The 19,215-nt window shown below is 45.5% G+C and overlaps 1 protein-coding gene across 1 annotated transcript in view; it reads right to left on the bottom strand.

Moving 5' to 3' along the window:
• AGK (acylglycerol kinase) overlaps nt 1-19,215 on the bottom strand; it is a 160,204-nt gene that overhangs the window by 95,999 nt on the left and 44,990 nt on the right. Inside the window, exon 6 of the mRNA XM_082256998.1 lies at nt 2,181-2,273. Within this exon, the coding sequence (XP_082113124.1) occupies nt 2,181-2,273 (93 nt within the window). The remainder of the gene's footprint in view (nt 1-2,180; nt 2,274-19,215) is intronic.

Below are 19,215 nucleotides of genomic sequence, written 5' to 3' on the forward strand. Positions count from 1 at the left end.
AAATAAATTAACTTTTTGATATTATAATTTTATGCACCTATATAGTACACGACGACAAGGATGGGTCCTGGACGGGTGCTATGTGGCAGCAGTGTTCGGGTTATGGTCCCTTTAAGGGAAGTATGTGGGTACTCAGGGGGCTCATCCTTCATGGGTGAGGAATTCTGGATTTGCCATGTTAAGGAGAGGACTGACTTGCAGTCCTCTCTGTATTAGTAGAGAGGTATATGGGACCCCAAATTTTGGTGGCCCTGAAGTGACATTCGGGTGGTAAAAGGGCCTCCACTCCTTGACTTGAGTCCCCAAAGGATTAAAAGGCCCCAGGAAGCAGCACAAAAACAGGAAGAAGTATTAGGTGTGGTGGTGTGAGTAGGAGTTGGAGAGAGACACCTGCACTTATGCTGGAAGCTGCCAGATAGCCAGACTGGGACTCTGCTAACCCTGGGGTAAAGTCCCATCTATGAACTGTGGGTTTCCTTATATTTTGTTTATGCTGTTGTGATGAACACCAGCAGACTTTTTTTTGTGTTGCATTCAGTTTTGCTGCTGGAAGCGTTTCTTTTGTTTGCCTAAAGAAAAATAAACACCTCTTTGTTTAACATTAAACAGCTTTGCACATGGTCCCATGGTGCTATAACCCCAAAACTTTACTATATATAGTCAGTCCATCCTGATCGTGACCATATGATCAGGATCCGCCCACATCCCTGGACTGACACGGCTCAGCCTCTCAGTGAGCCGCTAAGAGCCTGAGTCGGCCGCTACTGCCCCCTCCACAGCCCAGCACTCCAGTGAGCGCAGGGGGGCAGAGTAGAGAGCGGTTGACTGACAGTCAGCGGCTCTCTGCTCAGGGAGCCCTGAGAACCGAGCGATCGGTGGTATTTGATAGATCGGTTCTCAGTGTTAGAGCCGGCGGGGGACCGATGCTGCATGCATCCATCTAGGTATGATTAAATAAAAAAAAATGATTCCCATACTTCTCTTTTAAGACTTTTTCAGGTACAGTTACATTTTAACTTTAAAAAAAACTTTACCAATTTAAAACATTTTCAGAGAAAGGCCCCATGCACACAGGGTGTTTGCCCAGCTCTCCTAAACTCATTTCCTCCTGCCAGCAGTGTTTTGGCAGAAAAAAACGCTCAACGTGTAAAACGTGTCTAGACAGGTCAAGCGCTTTCAATGGCCACAACAAAACTATTACTCTCCCAAGCAACCCGCCCAAGGGGAGTGTCCAAAAGCTTTGCCTGTGTCCAATCACCTAAAGGTAGCAGCCTATAATGCAGGGTCTATGAATATCTAGCCTGTGTCCTGTACTGTACAATCAAGACATCAAGTATTTTAAATGCTCACTTACAGTGTGTTTTTCTTTCCATTAATCATTTTTTATTCACTTGGAATGTGCCTTTGAACTTGATAGAAAATTTGACTATTCAGACATGCCCAATCCTAGCACAGCCACTTCCTCCTTGCATGTTATACCCCTTTTAACTACAAATAATAATTCTTTTAAAAACAAAGTGATTGACAAAATTGGGATCCCAGCTTTTTACACCACTAAATGTTATGCATTAGACAAACTAAAGCACTTTTTTTTTTTTTTCCATTTTTGTCCATTTCTCCATTTTAAAAAACATGTACAGGATATTTTTTTAAAAATAAATGACAAAATGAAGGGCCCTATGCGTACTTTTAAATTTGTGTAAAACATTTTGACATGCAAAGCAGTAAAAAGCTTTTGCTGACCATACACTGCTCAAGTTACGCCCATTTCCTGATCAACCGGTCGAAATTCTAACAGTGGGTGGCCAAGAGAGCCATGCCTGATCTCTCTTGATTGAAAAATCAAAGTAGGTGGGCAGGAGATTGTTGCCCAACAGTGGGTGCATCCAATCAGATGCAGCTGCTGTTTAAATATTTTGACAGCCAGCGGGGTTGTCAATATAAATTAGCCACATCTAGAGATTCATCTATCTACGCTGTGTAGTGTGGATGGAAGACTCTGTTGGATTCTTTTTTAGTTCAATCCATGTGTGTTTGGCCAGCCTAAACCAATGCATTCCAAAACTTAGAAAAATAGTCTGGTCACAAAAGTTTTGTTTGTCCTGGAGCTGAAAAGGTTAATGAAAAAAACAAAAAAAACAAACAAACAGTAGGATACAGCCATATGAAATCTTACTTACTTCTTGCAGAGTTCCATCTCCGCCAGCAACAATTATCAGATCTGTGTTTTCCACCAGTTCCAGGAGTTTCTTGGCTTGGCCTTCATAGTCTGTCTGAAAGATGAAAACCATGCAACTGATTCTGGTTTCTTACTTAAATTTAAACTCTAGCCAAAACTATTTTAGTTTTTAATAGAAAAGGGATGGCTATGAACCTCTATGCCCAGGCGTTTACCCTGTGGTCCCAGCTGACATAGTTTGTAAGGTAAATTAAAATATCAGTCCATTCAGTTCAGCCTGTGTTAAACTGGGCATTCATGGATTGAAATTGGACTGGTATCGCAGGGACCAGCTGAATTTTGATCCATGTATGGGCAGGGAGGTTGTACACTACTGTGGGCTATAGCCAGCGGCACAACTGCCCTGTCAGATTTTTTCCACTCGATCAGTGCTGCTGGCTATAGCCCACAGTCATGATCAGTGTATTCTGATGGTAGGGAAATCTCCTTACTGTTAGAATACAACAGCTCAACATCGAATGTGTGGATAGGGGAATTGGGTTCTTTTTGTTCATTCATCTCGCTGGTTGAAAGAAAAAAAAAAAAAAAAAAAACAACTTATGTATGGGCTGCCTTTCTGACACAGAATCAGCAGAGAGAATCACACTGAGGGGAATGTGGTTCACTTTACTCTGAGATGACAGGGCTCATGTTACTAGAGAGACACAATTACACAAGGCCATGAGACAGGCCAGGACTGTTACTGCAATAACAGCAACTGGTGTGTGTGTGTGTGTGTGTGTGTGTGTGTGTGTGTGTGTGTGTGTGTGTGCCTACCATTTTCCATATCCCTGTATATTGTGTTTGCGAAGATGCCCATCTAAAAAAGGTTTTGAAAATATCAACACTCCTCCCTAACACCACCAGCTATGGAAGGGATTTCTACATCCTTCCTACTTTAACAGTAAATAACACTTTACACAGTTTACATTTAAACCACTTATTGTCCATCTTCAGTGAACGTGTGTCTGCGTGTCTTTTTAAGCGACCGGAGACTAAATATTTTTTTTTCCCTAGCCTAGAATCACTATTTGGATTTTTGGAAATTGCGATCATATCTCCTCTAGAGCAGCGTGGGTCCGCAGGTAAAAAGGGCCATGACGTCACTTCCTGGAGACACTGTGTAATCGAACGGCGACGCGGAAGTGACGTCATGGCCCTTCTACCTGCGGACCCACGCTGCTCTACTACCGCCGAGTGATCAGCACGTCCCCTGCCATCCCACGGGAGATTTCAGCTCATCCTCCACAGCACCAGCTCCGCCAGGATTTCCGGAAGGACCCCCTGGATGAACACTGCCCAGATCTGCCATCACTTTGAGATGCCTGTTTTTATCGTACTCTTGTTAGTAACACTCTTTTAATTGTTATTAAAATTTTGCATTGCTACACTTAGATTGGCGCCCGGTCTTCTCTTCTCTTTTCTTGGATTTACACAGGGTAACTTCACCCTTTACTGGAAGCAGCCATCGAAGTGTATAGCAACTCCACTGGACTTTGTGTCTTGGAACCAACATTTTTTACTTGCCTAATGCTTAGACTACTGCAGCAGTTCTGATATTCTGATTGCACCAATTTCTCCCCCTCTCCTTGAAAAAAAAAAAAAAAAGTATCCTAGGAAAAACTGCACCCCAGCTGCCAGTATCCTTTCCTGTACAGGTGTTATACACATGTACCTGCAGGCTGAAAAACACACTGCTCTGTGTCTGCAAGATTCCTAGCCTGCTTCAACTGCAGCAGTCCAAACTGCCAACTTCAAGACAATATAGCCCACAGGACTACTCACCACACTTCCACATCCAGCCTTCCTTCCCCCGCCACATGCACAAGCTCCCACGCACATTGGGAAGCGTGTGTGTGCCCGTGCATGCATCCATAGGGCCAGACATCCAAAAAGTCACTGGGAAGGGCAATTGCCCCTGTCCGAAGCCAGGACAGAGGAAGGCATGCTCCAGCAACACAAAGGTTTTCGAGGGAACCAAAGTAAAAACCGAGGCACTACCAGCCAGTTGCAGTCTGCTGAGAGCATTTGTTACCCCAACACTTCATATTCCTGATATGTGCCACCTGTACCATGTACGTGTACGAGAAAGTATTGCTTCCTTTGTGTGACATTCCTAGTGTTACTGCTAGTCCACTTGTTTTCCTAATTTTTCCCCCTAAAAAATGACCACTCTAGGCAGGAGAGCACACCATGGTCAGTACTCTAGCTATGCTGGTAACTCAGTGTACTCTCCTCCAATGATCAGACTTGTCCTGACACGTCCCGTTGCACAGCCCTTCACTGGGAGGCTCAGTGTGCCACTGCTTCTCCTCCCCCTAGCTCTTATGCAGCTGAAAACAGAGGGAATATAAAAAAAAAAAAAAGAGTAAACCGATATTTATAATGTTTTTTTTATATCTATACAAAAATGTTTTGCCTTTCATTTCTATTTTACAGTAAACTGAATAGGTTGTTTTACAAGGTAATCATTTACAATCAATTTAACAGACTGGCCTCACAGTTTACGAGCCAGGAACCAGCACAATTTAGTGGTTAGACAAAGAACAGGCAGCATTAACAAGAGCAAATTTCCTAAGACCAAGGCTACCTGGGACATACATCTCAGGATCTAGTTATAGAAAGCAGGATGCAATCTTCACCCATCATGGTGGTAATGTCTAGCCAGACACTCATCCCCTTTTACAGGGGTCCACTTTCCTGGACCTGTATAGCGCTTTGCCGGAAAAGGCAATGGTCAGTTATTACTGCTCAGGGTTTGTGGCCGAGCAAAATGCAATATATTACATTTTTGTTCAATATTGTTTCAAAATGTTTTTTAAATGCAATATCAATTTCATCAGTGGTGAATGTAGTATCAGGAAGAAATCCTTAACTGCGTAAGGGGTTCTTTGCGGTTTACGGTTAGAGTAATGGACAGTATGGAACTCCCTTCCACAGTAAATGGTATCAGCGGAGAGAGCAGATAACTTCAAAAAACTGTTACATGTGTCTCTCAGTGAACAAAATATACAAGGATATAAGAATAACACACACACACACACTGAAATGCTAATAGCAGTTCTCTGACACAGTCATCTTTAGCCTGATTTATGGAACGTTTTGTCCCGACCCTGTTGGACTGGACATTGTGGGGATAGCCTGGAAGTGACCTTCGGGCACTGTTTCACACAGGGCACTTTCCAAACTCTGTTCTTTTAAGATTTAGCCACAGAGAGCTTTCAGGGTCCAGAGCCACTGACACTGCATCAGCGCTTGCCTGATTTCTGAAAAATCAGTTACTAGGTCTTTTGGGTTGAACAACGGCATCTACCTCAATTACTTGGGTCCCTGGGTACCTTCTCCTGCTTGCAAAGAGCCATGTGGAATTTTGATTTTTGATCCATTCCTTCTGCCAGTAACCACCTCTGTCTGTGTTTCATGAGTACTTGGGGGGAGTCAATGGGTTATCCTGGGCAGAACCTATGATTTTGTTTATTGGCAGTGTCCAATACTTCTGTAGTTGGCAACACCCAAAGACTGTTTCAGCAGATTTCGGTCTATATGAACTCACTCAAGCAGGAGCTCCATTTCTCAAGGTGGGGTCCTAGACAATGGTAGCACAAACCTGTGCTGTCCAGTTTGGAATAGCAGCTTATTGGAGTGGATTTACTAAAGGCAAATAGACTGTGTACTTTGCAAGTATTGTTGCACTCTGCAAGTGCACTCATTTTCCCCAGAGTTTAGTGAATGTGGTAAAGCTCTGCTGATTTCCATCATCCAATCATGCAGAAGCAAAAATGCTGTTTTTTTTTTTTTGTTTTGATTAAGCATTCTTTACAAAGGAAAGCTTTACCACATTTACTGAGCTCTGGGAAAGATGAGAGCAACTGCACTTGGAAAGTGTAGTCTATTTGCATTTAGTAAATCTACTCCATAGTCTCCTCTAAAAGCGCATTTGACAGGGTTACAATGCGGGAGAGAAACTGAAAGATAGGGACAGATAGTTGTCACACTGCAACAGGAAGTGCCTGAACATAGATCTTCTTGTCAGGATCACCAGGCATTTTTATTAATGAAAGATAATGTAATAAAAAAAAAAGTTTTCTTTAGATAATTTGTAACTACAGTATCTACGTAACATTATATAAGTGAGGGTTATCCATACAGATTCTGATCCCTGGCAGTACCTAGCTGACCCTCCTATTTCAAGTCTACCAGACAAGAGTCTGTCTGACTGAAAACAATAGACTTTTTGCAACCTCTAATGTAAGTAAACAAACACAGTGCTCACGTATCACAAAAGATCATGTCACCTAGACTCCATAAGCTTTAGGTTTTATAAGGGTACTATTTACTTGTCATCTATCACAAAAAAGAGCTAGTTTTACATAGTAAGCAATTTGGTAATGCTGCATGTGTCTTGCCGATTTGGATTTTCATGACAGATCCACTTTAAAGAGACACTGTCACCATGCCCATTCAGGATAAAGCAACAGTGCCTGTGCAAAGAAACCCACTACTTCCCAGCCAAGAAAATATCCAGGTATGGGGGAACATGTAACCGGAGGCAAAGAGAAACAAAGAAAGGGCTCTGAGGAAGAGGCTGAGCATCGAAACGCGTCAGCTGTCATCTCATCGGATATGGACTAATTTATGGACTACTCCTGACATTGGAGCAACTGAGCTTGATAGGAACGTTTTTCGCCTATGTTTGTGAGTAGCCATTTTATATGTTGCATGAATAAAGCCTATTAATGAGGATAATGCGCTAAGTCGGTGCGCCCTTTCTTTGTTTCTCTTTGCCTCCAGTATCGTTGGACTACCCCAGTCCGTTTTGGGCAGCAAGACCTTAGCCATCTGAGACGCCAGTTGTGAGTCCCGTGGGGAGTGTGGTCGGGGAGCTTGGATTCTAATCGCAGGAGAAGGGTGGTATCACCTTATTGTTTTGGGAACATGTAACCACCTTGCGTGTGAAAGTGATTGGGTATGGCAGCCAATTTTATAGGCCTAAGCACTGCTGTGTGAACGAGGGAGTGACAACAATGCTCCCCTTAGCATCTGACCTTGGGGATTTTATTGCTGGTAGTGAGGGCAAAATAATTAGTGGGGGGAGTAATTGTGCAAGGTGACAGTGCCTCTTCATGATCCTATGGTCAATGTATAGAACGCTTGGCAAGGGATATTTCTAGTACATGAAAGCCACCATTTGAAAAATTAAATCTAAATCTAGCCGACAGGCTTTGTCCCTCTTTTCTATTCTAAGTCAAAGAAATATGCAGCAGACAAAAGCCATTGTTTCCACACTTGCACTGTGTCTTCAGTGAGTCTTTCTGAACACTGTCACCGCTATTTATACATCATAATCAGGAATCTGCCAGCTGAAAATAGCTTGACAGCAATTAGCTGGCGCAGTGATAATCATTGCTCCTCGCTCTGACCTGTCACAGCATTTCAGGAAGACGATCCAAAGATGACACGTAAGGACACCTGTATGCTGCAATGTGATAGAGGCTGGAAACAAACTTCCACAAACTTAGCTCACCAGCAAAGATCGAAAAATCAGCCCTGTTGACAAGTATTCCCAGAGCTCCATAACTCTCAGTAAGAGTTGTTTTACACTCACCCATTCATTGAACAAGGAGAAAGACAGTGGCATGCCATAGGTGTGTAGTAAAGCTGGAAAGAATGACTAAAGTGATTCTTTCTTTTTCGATGCAGAGAAAAGTGAAAGGGTCATTTAGCAGCAGCAGTACTCACCTTTCCACACTCCCCATGCTTCATTCAGGATACAGAAAAGAAAGTCCAGTGACATATCCAAACCAAATTGTTGGAGATTACACAGGAGTAAGCACTCCATCTCTGCCACCATGTGACAGAGCTAAACCAATCCCAAGCCACCAGTACTGTCACGAGTCGAATGCTCACCCAAATCCAGTAATACAAAGTATTTGACTGTGGTCCCGGCTGCTGGAGTATTTGATGCTTTTTAATGCATTTCACGTTTTTGGGATGTTGCTTAGGAGGGGGTGTTGGGTGTTGGGTGTCATGCAGGAAAACGCACCAAAAAAAAAAAATGCACGTGTCTTTCATGTGTTTTTGATGCCATTCCATTGAAGTCTGTGGAGCCAAAAGCTTACCTTTGCGGCATGTAAAAAGTCCCTGCACTTTTCCAAAAAACGCACAGGTGGAAACTGCACAGATGTGAATGTGAGCAATAGGAACTAGAGTTAAAAATGAACTGTAGTGCGTTACTGCAAATGCACTGTAAAACGTGTGAACCTAGCCTAATGCCCCCCTTAGATGGTTTGAATCTCGGCAGGTTCAGCAGAAACCGGCCGAGATTCGAACTGTGTATGGGCAGGATGAACGTACCCAGTTGATCGATCAACTTGCGTACAACCAGGCTGCCAGATTTTGCTTGCGACTATTGCTAGTGGTTGGTATAGCCACTAGTAATAATCACTGTATTCTCTCAGTGGGGATGGCTTCCCCCTTCCCCTGCCAGGAGAAGACAATGGCTTGGCAAGAGGGATTCCCGCATCAACACTGTCTGTGTTAATGGAGGAATTGAGCAAATTTCTTACCTGCAACCCGTGGTTGCAGGAAAGAAATTCGCACCATGTGTGGATTGCCTAAGCTTCCCAGCAGTCCTCTTCTGCTCTTTGTGTTTGACACAATTTAAAAAATACCAGCTCTAGGATTCCTGTTGTTTTTAAAATACAGCATCCTTAAAAACTCTTTTGGCAGGGATCTGTAAGGCTCGTTTCACATATACAGTGAGGAAAATAAAATATTTAATCCCCTGCAGATTTTATAAGTTTGCTCACTTACAAAGAAATGAAGGGTCTCCAATTTTTTCCATATGTGTATTTTAAATGATAGAGAATATCAACCAAAAATCCAGAAAAAAAACACATGATACAAATGTTATAAATTGTAGTTCAGCGAGTTAAAAAAGTATTTGATCCCCAAGCAAAACATGACTTAGTACTTGGTGGAGAAACACTTGTTGGCAAGCACAGAGGTAAGACATTTCTTGTAGCTGGTTCCCAGGTTTGCACACATCTCAGGAGGGATTTTGGTCCACTCTTCTTTACAGATCTTCTCTAAATCCTAAAGGGATTGTAAAGGCAGGAAGGTTTTTAATCCTAATGCATTATATGCATTAAGATAAAAAAAACCTTCTGTGTGCAGCAGCCCCCCTCAGCCCGTCTTTATTCAGCGATGTTGCAGGAGTGTCTAAGCTGCCTGGGACTCCCCTCTTCATTGGCTGAGACAGCAGCTTGGTGCAATTGGCTCCTGCTGCTGTCAATCAAAATCATTCAGCCAATCAGAAGAGAGAGGGGGTGAGTCTGGGTCGCGGCTCCCTTTCTGAATGGACACAGGGAGCAGTGACTCGGCTCGGGTGCCCCATAGCAAGCTGCTTGCTGTGGGGGCAATCAACAGGAGGTAGGGGCCAGGAGAGCAGAAGAGAGACCCGAGAAGAGGAGGATCTGGGCCACTCTGCGCAAAACCAACTGCATAGAGCAAGTAAGCATAACATGTTTGTTATTTAAAAATAAATAAATAAAAAAAAAAAACAAGACTTTACAATCACTTTAGGCTCCGTTCACATCTAGGCGTTTTGGGGCGTTTTTGGGGAGTTTTTCTGCTCTAAGATCAGCTCTCAAAACGCCCAACAAGACAAATCCTATTCATTTCAATGGCCCCTGTTCACATCTGAGCGTTTTGACGCTCTAAGCAAAAACGCCCAACGCTCAAAAAAGTACATGAGCTTCTTTTTGGGCGGATTACAGGGGTTTTCCATTGGTTTCTATTCAATCTAAAAACGCCTGCACAAAAAACGCCTGTAAATCGCGGTAAAAAACGCGCGAAAACGCTACGCTCAGGTGTGAATGTAGCCTTAAGGTTTCTTGGCTGTCGCTTGGCAAACTGAAGTTTCAGCTCCCTACATAAATTTTCTATAGGATTAAGGTCTGGAGACTGGCTAGGCCACTCCATGACCTTATTAAAGTGTGGGCGATATGGTTGGCAGACCCCGCCACTCTCTCAAAGTTCTCGAACAGCGAAGGGCGGGGGGGGCGCCCAGATGGACCTAGGCCAGCTGTGGGCTAAGTATGGAGAAATGGGCCAATCCTTCTCTTGTCCTATGTTCTTTATTGCAATCTAATGGTTACTATGTCACACCATCGTCCTCTTGGCGTTGCTCCCACTAACTGTCTTGGTATTACGTGCTCTCACTGACTGATCCCTGTGTGGGCAACATACAAGTATTCACTGTTTGGTTCTATAGGTTGTGTTTGTTGTACTTGTCTTGTATGTACAAAATTCAATAAAAAAGATTCCAAAAAAAAAAAAAAAACATGCATGTTTTAATATCAAACAGCAAATAAAGTGCCAAAAAGTGAAGTATGATACAACATTCAAGGAATTGTGGATATACATCGAACCATTGGCCGTGCATATAAAGTAGCAATTAATGTGTGAACAAACACATGTATATATAAATGTCCTTATATAATAAAAAGGAAATTGTGAAGTCGATAGTGGAAACAAAGACCATTAGCATATGTTCTTCCAATTCAGGTGTAAAGAGATCCACCACCGGCAAGGAATAATCATCACGCTTCTTACCAGAACAGAAGGGCCAATTTTATAATGACCAAAAGCACATAAACGGTTAACACAGGCTGGGCGGTCAGCAAGGAAAACAATGGTCATTACTCCACAGTCAAACCCAATGGTATGCCAGAAAAGAAATACAAATCTCCACTGTGAAGTCCATAATAAACATCAAAGTTTATTGAAAGCTTACAGGGTTCACTGGCAACCTTCACAGCAAGGTGAATTAGCAGGCTGCATGGCAGAGAGCACTAGATGATGCTCGATGGCTAATGCAGACAGACGCCGAGAGTAGCCATGACCCTACCTGTTTCGTCAGCAGTGGCATCTTCTGGGGGAATGGGCCACACACATCTTTGTTTTTAGCCATTTGTCTAGAGCTCAGCTTTAAAGCGTTATTAAACCCAAAACATTATATACTGCAGTTTACCAATCTTTAGATGTGGTGGCTGCAATCGTTTTCTATTTTCAGGCTTTTTACCCCTCTGTTTTCACCTGGTTATCTAGTCAGTAACACACCTTTGGACAGCAGCATTGTCAGTCTGGGAAGAGGGGAGTAATAAATGTACTAGCAGATTTAGATATACTAACAAAATGAAGCCAAACTCCAACTCACACTGCAGTTACAGCAACTGTTTTTTTTTTCTTTTGGGATAAAGGTTTTACAAGAATAAATAAAAGATGAAAATTGTAAGCACAACTGTCAATGGCAAATGGTTTGTCTAAACCCTGTAACTGATATTTCTGCAGAACGTGTGCAAACTTACTGGCTGGGTCACCAGGTGTATATAAAGGAAAGGAAGCCTAAAAAAGTAAACAGATACAGCCACTACATCTAAGAATGGGTAAACTGCAAAATAATACATGAATAATTAATGATTTTGCTAGAGAGATGAGGTTTTTTTTTTAAATGCACCACATTCCAACTTATAAACATTTTTTATAGATAATGAGGATACTGTGGTTTTGTCGTGTTTGACTGTGTTACAATACATATTGGTATTGTAGAGCTAACATGCTCTCTTGAATAGTAGTTGTCCTTTCCCTGTTAACTCCTATTTATCATTCTCTGATATGTCCAGGTCATCTCCTAATGGAGAAATGGCCATTCTATTGTGTTTGGTGTTGAATAGGAACTTCCAAAATGACAGCGGCTGTTTCGCACATGCGTGCAATGTCATCATTGACGTATTGAGTCACGTGCGCACGGCCGCCAATTGAGTTGCAGTTTGTAATCGGTGGGAGTGGGAACAGCGGGGAATGGCCGCCCGCATCCCTGCAGTGACGTCAGATGCTGTCGGGATAGAGGGAGCATATAAAGACTCTCAGGGCAATAGTCTGTTAGCTATAGACACTTGCCCTGGTGGAAGCCTGCACTAAAAAGATGTGAGATCTGGACAAGTAATCTATTTAATCCTCCTCCCATTAGCTGCAAATGGAGATTTACCTTTATACATTCATTGATATGATAGCATGGTTGCAGATGGGGATATAACGTAGCTTTATTCCAATATATTGTGGTATCCGTTTCACTTAGGGATTGGCTTTACCTAAAAGCATTGCAGACACTTGGAGCCTGCTTTACCTGTTTCAATGACACAAGTTATCACAAACGTGGATTGATGACTCTTTCTCCCTCTGGTTATTGAGGGCTATCCCTTTTGAGGTAAGAGGCTTATGTAAACCACTTAAAAGGGACTGATGTTGTCTATTCTTGGTGGGTGGTCTAAATTCCCATGGTGATTGTTGGCATGTGTATTCCTTATACCGGCTACCACTCCTAAGGAGAATTATTGTCTAAAACTCTGAAGTATCAAGAAGTAAAAAGCAGATTATAGGATCCAATTGGCTCCTACCCCTGGATACGGTGGGCAATTAGTGGTTATAATTTTTGAAAGAGGATTTGGGAAATTTAGAATTTAATACATATTTAAAATAAACTTTTTTTTTTTTTTTTAAATCAGATAATTTTTATTTAGAAAACACTTTTCATTACAAACAACAGAAAAACAAAAAGAAAAAGAAACATCCATTACAATGAACTCCGGCCAGGTATCAATAGCACGTAACAGCAGACAGCAAGAGACATTGGAATAATAACAAGCATAAATTCTCCATTCCATAAAAAACATAAATGAATGAAGTAGGAATCATCCCTAAATTGGGGGTCCCCCCTAGGTTCAAGGAGAATGTACCAGTGCACATAACATTGTCGGCACTCTGATTCATGGCCAATCAAGGATCTTTGAAACCGGCCTCACCATATTGGAAAAGCATAATCGGACATATAGAGAGAAAGAAAAAGATAGAGAGGAAAGATAGAAACACAGAATCAGAAAAAGGACAAAAAGATAGTAGTTTGGTGGTGCAACCTCCAGTCATAAGGGGGAAAATCACAGAGAATTCCCTCCCCTCTCCCCACCGACTTCCCCACCATCCCTCCAGGTAAAAAGGGAGTATGTAGCCTGACCCTGTCCCCCCCCACCCACAAGACAGTTATCCAGGCCCAATCTAGAATAAGTAATGAAATCCACAACAGGTTCAAGGGGCTGAGGAAACTACCCCCCCCAGGAATCTATTAGTGACCAGGTGCGGAGGGGCCAGTCCTGGCACGTCCAACCATGGTCCCCAGATGCGTTCAAACTTCATGTGGCTGCCCCTATGTAAAAAAGTCAAATGTTCCCTGGATAACAGAGACTTAACCTCAGCCGTCCATTCCGCGTGTGTGGGAGCAGATGGAGATATCCATTTCCTCGCTATCAATTTGCGGGCAAGAAATAGGGTCCTGAGGACCGCCTCAAACACCCCTGGGGTATACAATTCCTCGTCTAACCAGCCCAGAATACAAAGCTTCGGGTCCTGAGGGAGCTTCAGCCCCCATATAGTGTTAATGGAGCGAAGTACTTCAGTCCAGTAGCGGTGTAATTTTGGACATCTCCAAAGCATGTGGATTAGTGTTCCCTCCTGAGTCTTGCAGCGTGGACAGAACGGAGAATCCCTCCTGCCCCAGCTGTGCAGTCGCTGCGGAGTCCGGTATGTACGATGCAATATGAATAATTGCGTAAGGCGCTGTGAAGCCGACAGGGACACCTTGAGCACATTGTCAAGTATACCTGTCCACTCTTCCGATGCTAGTGATCCCAGTTCGTCCGCCCAGGCCGATCTGCACCTATATGTCATGGCCCTCGACACGTGTTCCATGAAGGAAGAGTATAAGGAGGAAATTTGCCCCTTCTTCACTGTAGAGTTTACTAGGCTCATAAGTATAACTGGGTGGCATAGACCCCACTGGGACTCCCTGGTTTGTGCCGCGATGGCATGTCGCAATTGTAAGTATTGGTAGAATAATGTGTTAGGCAGCCCAAATTCAGCCCGAAGTGCCTGGAAGTCTTTGAGAGCATTTCCCCTATACAGTTGGAAAATGAATCGGATGCCATAGCTAGCCCAGTTCAGGGTATCCCGGAGTCTATCCAGCTCTGGGTAGTTGGCATTACGAAGTATGCGGGAAAACCTGGAGAACCCCCTATAAGTAAAGTGATCTCGGGCCCTGCGCCACACCTTGTCCATCAATAGCAGAGTCGGGTGCTGGGGAAACGTACCCAGCTCCCCACTCTCTAACGATTCCACCAGCGACTCCCCCCCCAGATAAGCCACAAGTATCCTGCGGATCGGGTCGCAGTCGTCAACCCGGGACCAGCCCGTGAGATGCTGTAGTTGGGAAGCCAAAAAATAGTACAATGGGTTGGGGACCGCTAGGCCTCCACTATCCTTAGCCTCCTGTAGCGTCTCCAGGCGGATCCTAGGGGACTGTTTTTTCCATATAAGTGCCCGGTAAATAGTGTCAAACTGTTTAAAAATGTGGATCGGTATCCATACGGGGGCATTATGTAGAGCATACAACAGTTGTGGATTCCAAATCATTTTGATAAGATTGCACCTACCAACCACTGACAGCGGTAGTCGGACCCAGCTGGACAGTTTCTCCTTGAACCTTCCTAGTAATGGGGTTACATTAAGTTTGACATACTTTCTCAAATCAGGATGCACAGTAATACCCAAATACCGAAATTCGGACACCACCTGGACCTGAGACGCCAGGGGCGGCAGAGCAGCCCCCAACGGGTCCAACGGTAGCAGCACCGACTTGTCCCAATTGATTCGGAAGCCCGAGAAGGATCCAAACTTAGCTATCATAGTCATCAGTTCTACCAAAGAGCCCAAGGTATCACCAAGGAACAACAAAGCATCATCAGCATATAATGCGATTTTCTCTTCCCCCTCTCCCCTTCTGAACCCATGGATGGCGGGGTTGGCCCTAACTGCTGCCGCCAGGGGCTCCACCGCCAGGGCGAACAGCAAGGGCGACAATGGGCAGCCCTGCCGCGTGCCCCTGTGCAGCGGGAACACCGGAGACAGCATATTGTTGACCCTCACACACGCCGTAGGGGCGTTGTACAATAATTTGATCCATGCTATAAACCGAGGCCCAAACCCCAGTCTTTCCAAAACAACCCAGAGATACTGCCACTCAACACTATCAAAGGCCTTAGCCGCGTCGAGTGACAGTATAGCCCTGTTCCCACAGTTATCTGGAGGAATCTGCATATTCAAGTACAGCCTGCGTATGTTAGTCGCCGTGGAACGCCCTGGGATGAACCCAGATTGGTCCCCATGTACAATTTTAGAGATCACCTTAGAAAGGCGGTTGGCCAGTACCTTAGCAAAAAGTTTGAGATCCGACGTGAGGAGGGAAATGGGTCTATACGAATCAGGGCGCGTCGGATCCTTCCCGGGCTTCAATAGAACCACCACCACCGCCTCATACATAGAGGGGGGAAGCGACCCCAACTCCGATGAGAACTCAAGAGTGCGCAGGAGTTCCGGCAGCAGCACCCCACTAAAGGCCTTGTACAACTCAATAGGGAGCCCGTCCGCACCCGGTGCCTTCGAGTTAGGGTAACCCGCCAGCGCCTCCTGGAGTTCCTCCAACTTAATGGGGGAGTCCAGGAGAGCCCTATCCGCTGCGGCAAGTTGCGGCAACTGGAGGTCATGTAGGAATGCCAATAAGTCACTCGGGTCGTAAGACACCTGGGAAGCGTAGAGATCCCTAAAGAATGTACTGAAGCCCTGCAGGATAGACGGAGTATCAGAAACCACATCCCCAGAGGGGAGCGTCAATCTGTGAAATATCGGGGGAGGTCTCTGCGCCCGTGAAATGGTTGCAAGCATATGCCCAGTCTTTTCCCCTTCCTCAAAGTATGCCTGTGACATGAAAAAACGTTTGTGTTCAGCTTGTTGCTGCTGGATGGAGCGAAAGAATCTCTGCGCCTCCAGCCAACAACCCTGATTATCCGCTGTGGGAGACGCCAGGAAAGCAGCCTCCGCCCGGAGCACCGCCTCACTGGCATCCCGAGCCCATTGCCTGCTCCGTGACTTAACCGACGAAATTTCTTTGATACAAATACCTCTAAGGAAGGCCCTCATGGTATCCCACACCATTCCCGGAGCTGCAGAGTGTCCGTTATCGGCAAAGAAATTAGTAAGATGAGTGGCGATTTGAGCATGATCAGGGAAGAGTGGAAGCCAAAAGGGGTTCAGCTTCCACTGCCTAGGCAGACTGGGACCAGGCAACCTGAGACTCACCAACATCGGGGAGTGGTCAGAGAGCCCACGCGCCAGATAGCTCACCACGGGTGCGTAAGAGAACAGTAGGTCAGATCCCAGGGCCAAGTCAATACGGGACAATGTAGAGTGTGACAAGGAATGACAGGAAAAGCCCGCCTCTAAGGGGTGCTTGCTACGCCAGATATCCAGAAGTCCCAGCTCCCCCAGAAACCTAGCAAAGGGAGTGGGAGTCCTGGAACCATCCGGGCAGAACCGTTTAAGTATGTCAAGAGTTGGGTCAAGGACATTATTGAAATCCCCCACAGCCAACACCGGGAGTTGGGGGTGTGCGCCAAGAAACCGGGACAGACACTCCAGCACCTCGAACGCGAATGGGGGAGGAACATAAATGTTAGCAATAATACACTTAAGAGTATCCCACACCCCCACAAGAAAAATAAATCTCCCCTGCGGATCAACCAGAGAGGCAAGAGTCTCAAATCTTGTTGAAGCTGATACTAGAATGGATACCCCCCTAGAGTACTGGGTATGAGAGGAATGAAACTGCACCGGGTATTTAGAGGTGCTAATACAACCCATAGAGTCGGTAGTCAGATGGGTTTCTTGCAGGCAGACAATAGCAGGACTCTGGTGTGACAAAGAGGTCCATATGGCAGTACGCTTGCGAGGGTCCCCCAGGCCACGGACATTCCAGGATATCAAAGTGCCAAGTGGGCTAGCCATGATGGGTATCTAGCACTAGAGGAGTTGCCTGCGTTACATCAGCAGGCCAGGGGGAGATTTGCCAATAAGGAAATCCGGTGAGGGACAGCGACAAAGTCTCAAGGAGGTCCGTCAGAGACTCGGGTGAGTCGTGCTCAGCATATCCTAACAGTATAGGTCGTGGAGTTGCACCAAAACAGAAAAAAAATGATGAGGATAGGAACAACAAAAAAAAAGAAGAAGCAAACAAAGTACAGACGATGAGAGAGCACACTTTAGGCGGAGAGCCCGAAGGGCGACTCCCATCCGGACCCCGCAGGGAAACGTCCGTTGGCCCACAGGGCCCAGGGGGGTGAAGTGAAGAGGGCCCAGACTCGCACAGTCCAGAACAGAAGGCCATTCCAAACAAAACTGCAGTCAGAACGGCAAACTTGAGAGTGCAAACTGTTGCAAACAAGGGGGAGACCGTTCAGCTCCCAACAGGGTGAGTATGGACCCCTACGCAAGGTATCGAAGCTCACGCCGTCGTGCATCATCAGGCCGCAGCCTCCCGCAGCTGGCGTTCGTGGCGGTCCAGCCAATTAACCGCCATGGTGGGATTTTCGAAGAAATGGACAGCACCGTTAGCCACTACTCGCAATTTGGCAGGATACAACATGGAGTACACCAACGGTATGGCACGCATTCGTTTTTTAACTTCCGTGAATCGTGCGCGTTGTTTCTGGAGTGCCGCAGAAAAATCAGGGTATATAGAGATCCGCGACCCTTGAATCTCCATACGAGGTTGTTGTCTGGCCAGTCTCAGGATAGTGTCTCTGTCCTTGTAGTGCAGAAGTTTCAGTAGAAATGGGCGGTCAGGGGCCCCTGGTGGTGGAGCCCTGAACGGCACCCTATGTGCCCTCTCCACCGAAAAGAAAGGAGAAAGGCTATCCTTTCCAAAGGTTGTTAGTAGCCATTGCTCTATGAACTCCACTGGCGTTTTGCCCTCTGCCTTTTCTGGTATGCCCACCAAGCGAAGGTTACTGCGGCGCAGCCGGTTTTCCATGTCCTCCAGCCTGGCCATAGCCTCAGAGACCCCAGAGGAGTTCATTCTGACATCTTGCATAAGGGGTTGCATTTCATCCTCCACCACACTAACCCTGCCTTCCAAGGCCGTGGCCCGCTCCCTGATTTTTTGCATATCCTGCCGCATGTGTAACAGTCCCTCTTTCATACTTTTCACCTCCACAGTCAGGTCAGCAAGGGATGCACCATAGGTGTGCACAGCCGTTAGCACATCTTGAATAGTGGGGGCAGGTGGGTCAGAGTCCCCAGGGATATCATCCTCCCTCCGGAGCCCCGCAGGAGTACTCACTGTGCCGGCAGTGGAAGCCATGGCTGCATCATCCCTCCCGGGAGAAGGCAGCTGCGGTGCAGGAGAGTGGCCGGGTTGCTTGCTCGTCGAAGCTGCGGTCTGCTGATGCTGCGCTCTCTGTGATGCCGGGACATGAGCGAACTGCTCCAGTCTAGAGAGCGCCGCAGGCACCTTGTCCTTGCCCGCCCGCTGTGGCAGCGTGGCGCCGCCATGTTGGATTTGTTTGGGCGCCGGCAGGCTCCCCTCCTTCTGCCTCGTCATGGCCACCGATGCGGTCCGGGACGCTGTGGACGGTGCCTCGGAAAGGCAGACACGACTGCGGAGCACTCGGGCGATGTTTCCGGTGGGTGAGGGTCCACTAACAGGATGATACAGTAGCAGGATATCGGAGCCGAGGAGAAACACGTCCTTCTACATGAGCCGGTAAGCCACCTAAAATAAACTTTAATTAGGATTAATCTCACATCTTTGCAGGCTCCACTAGGGGGTATGTTCCCTCTATGGCACACTGATACTCTGTGGATATATTCACTTATGATTTTACCATCAAACTTTTGAAACCTTGCAGACACCCAGGGTGAGAACCATTAATTCAATGTCTTGATATAAGAATGCTATAATTATTTGTATTATTATTTTTGTAATTTATGTATAACTGTATTTCATATGGATTTTTGTGGATCTTTAGGATTTGTACCTACCTAATAAACTG

The sequence above is a fragment of the Pelophylax lessonae genome, assembly GCF_965119305.1.
Source record: "Pelophylax lessonae genome assembly, chromosome: 4".
Taxonomy (NCBI): domain Eukaryota; kingdom Metazoa; phylum Chordata; class Amphibia; order Anura; family Ranidae; genus Pelophylax; species Pelophylax lessonae.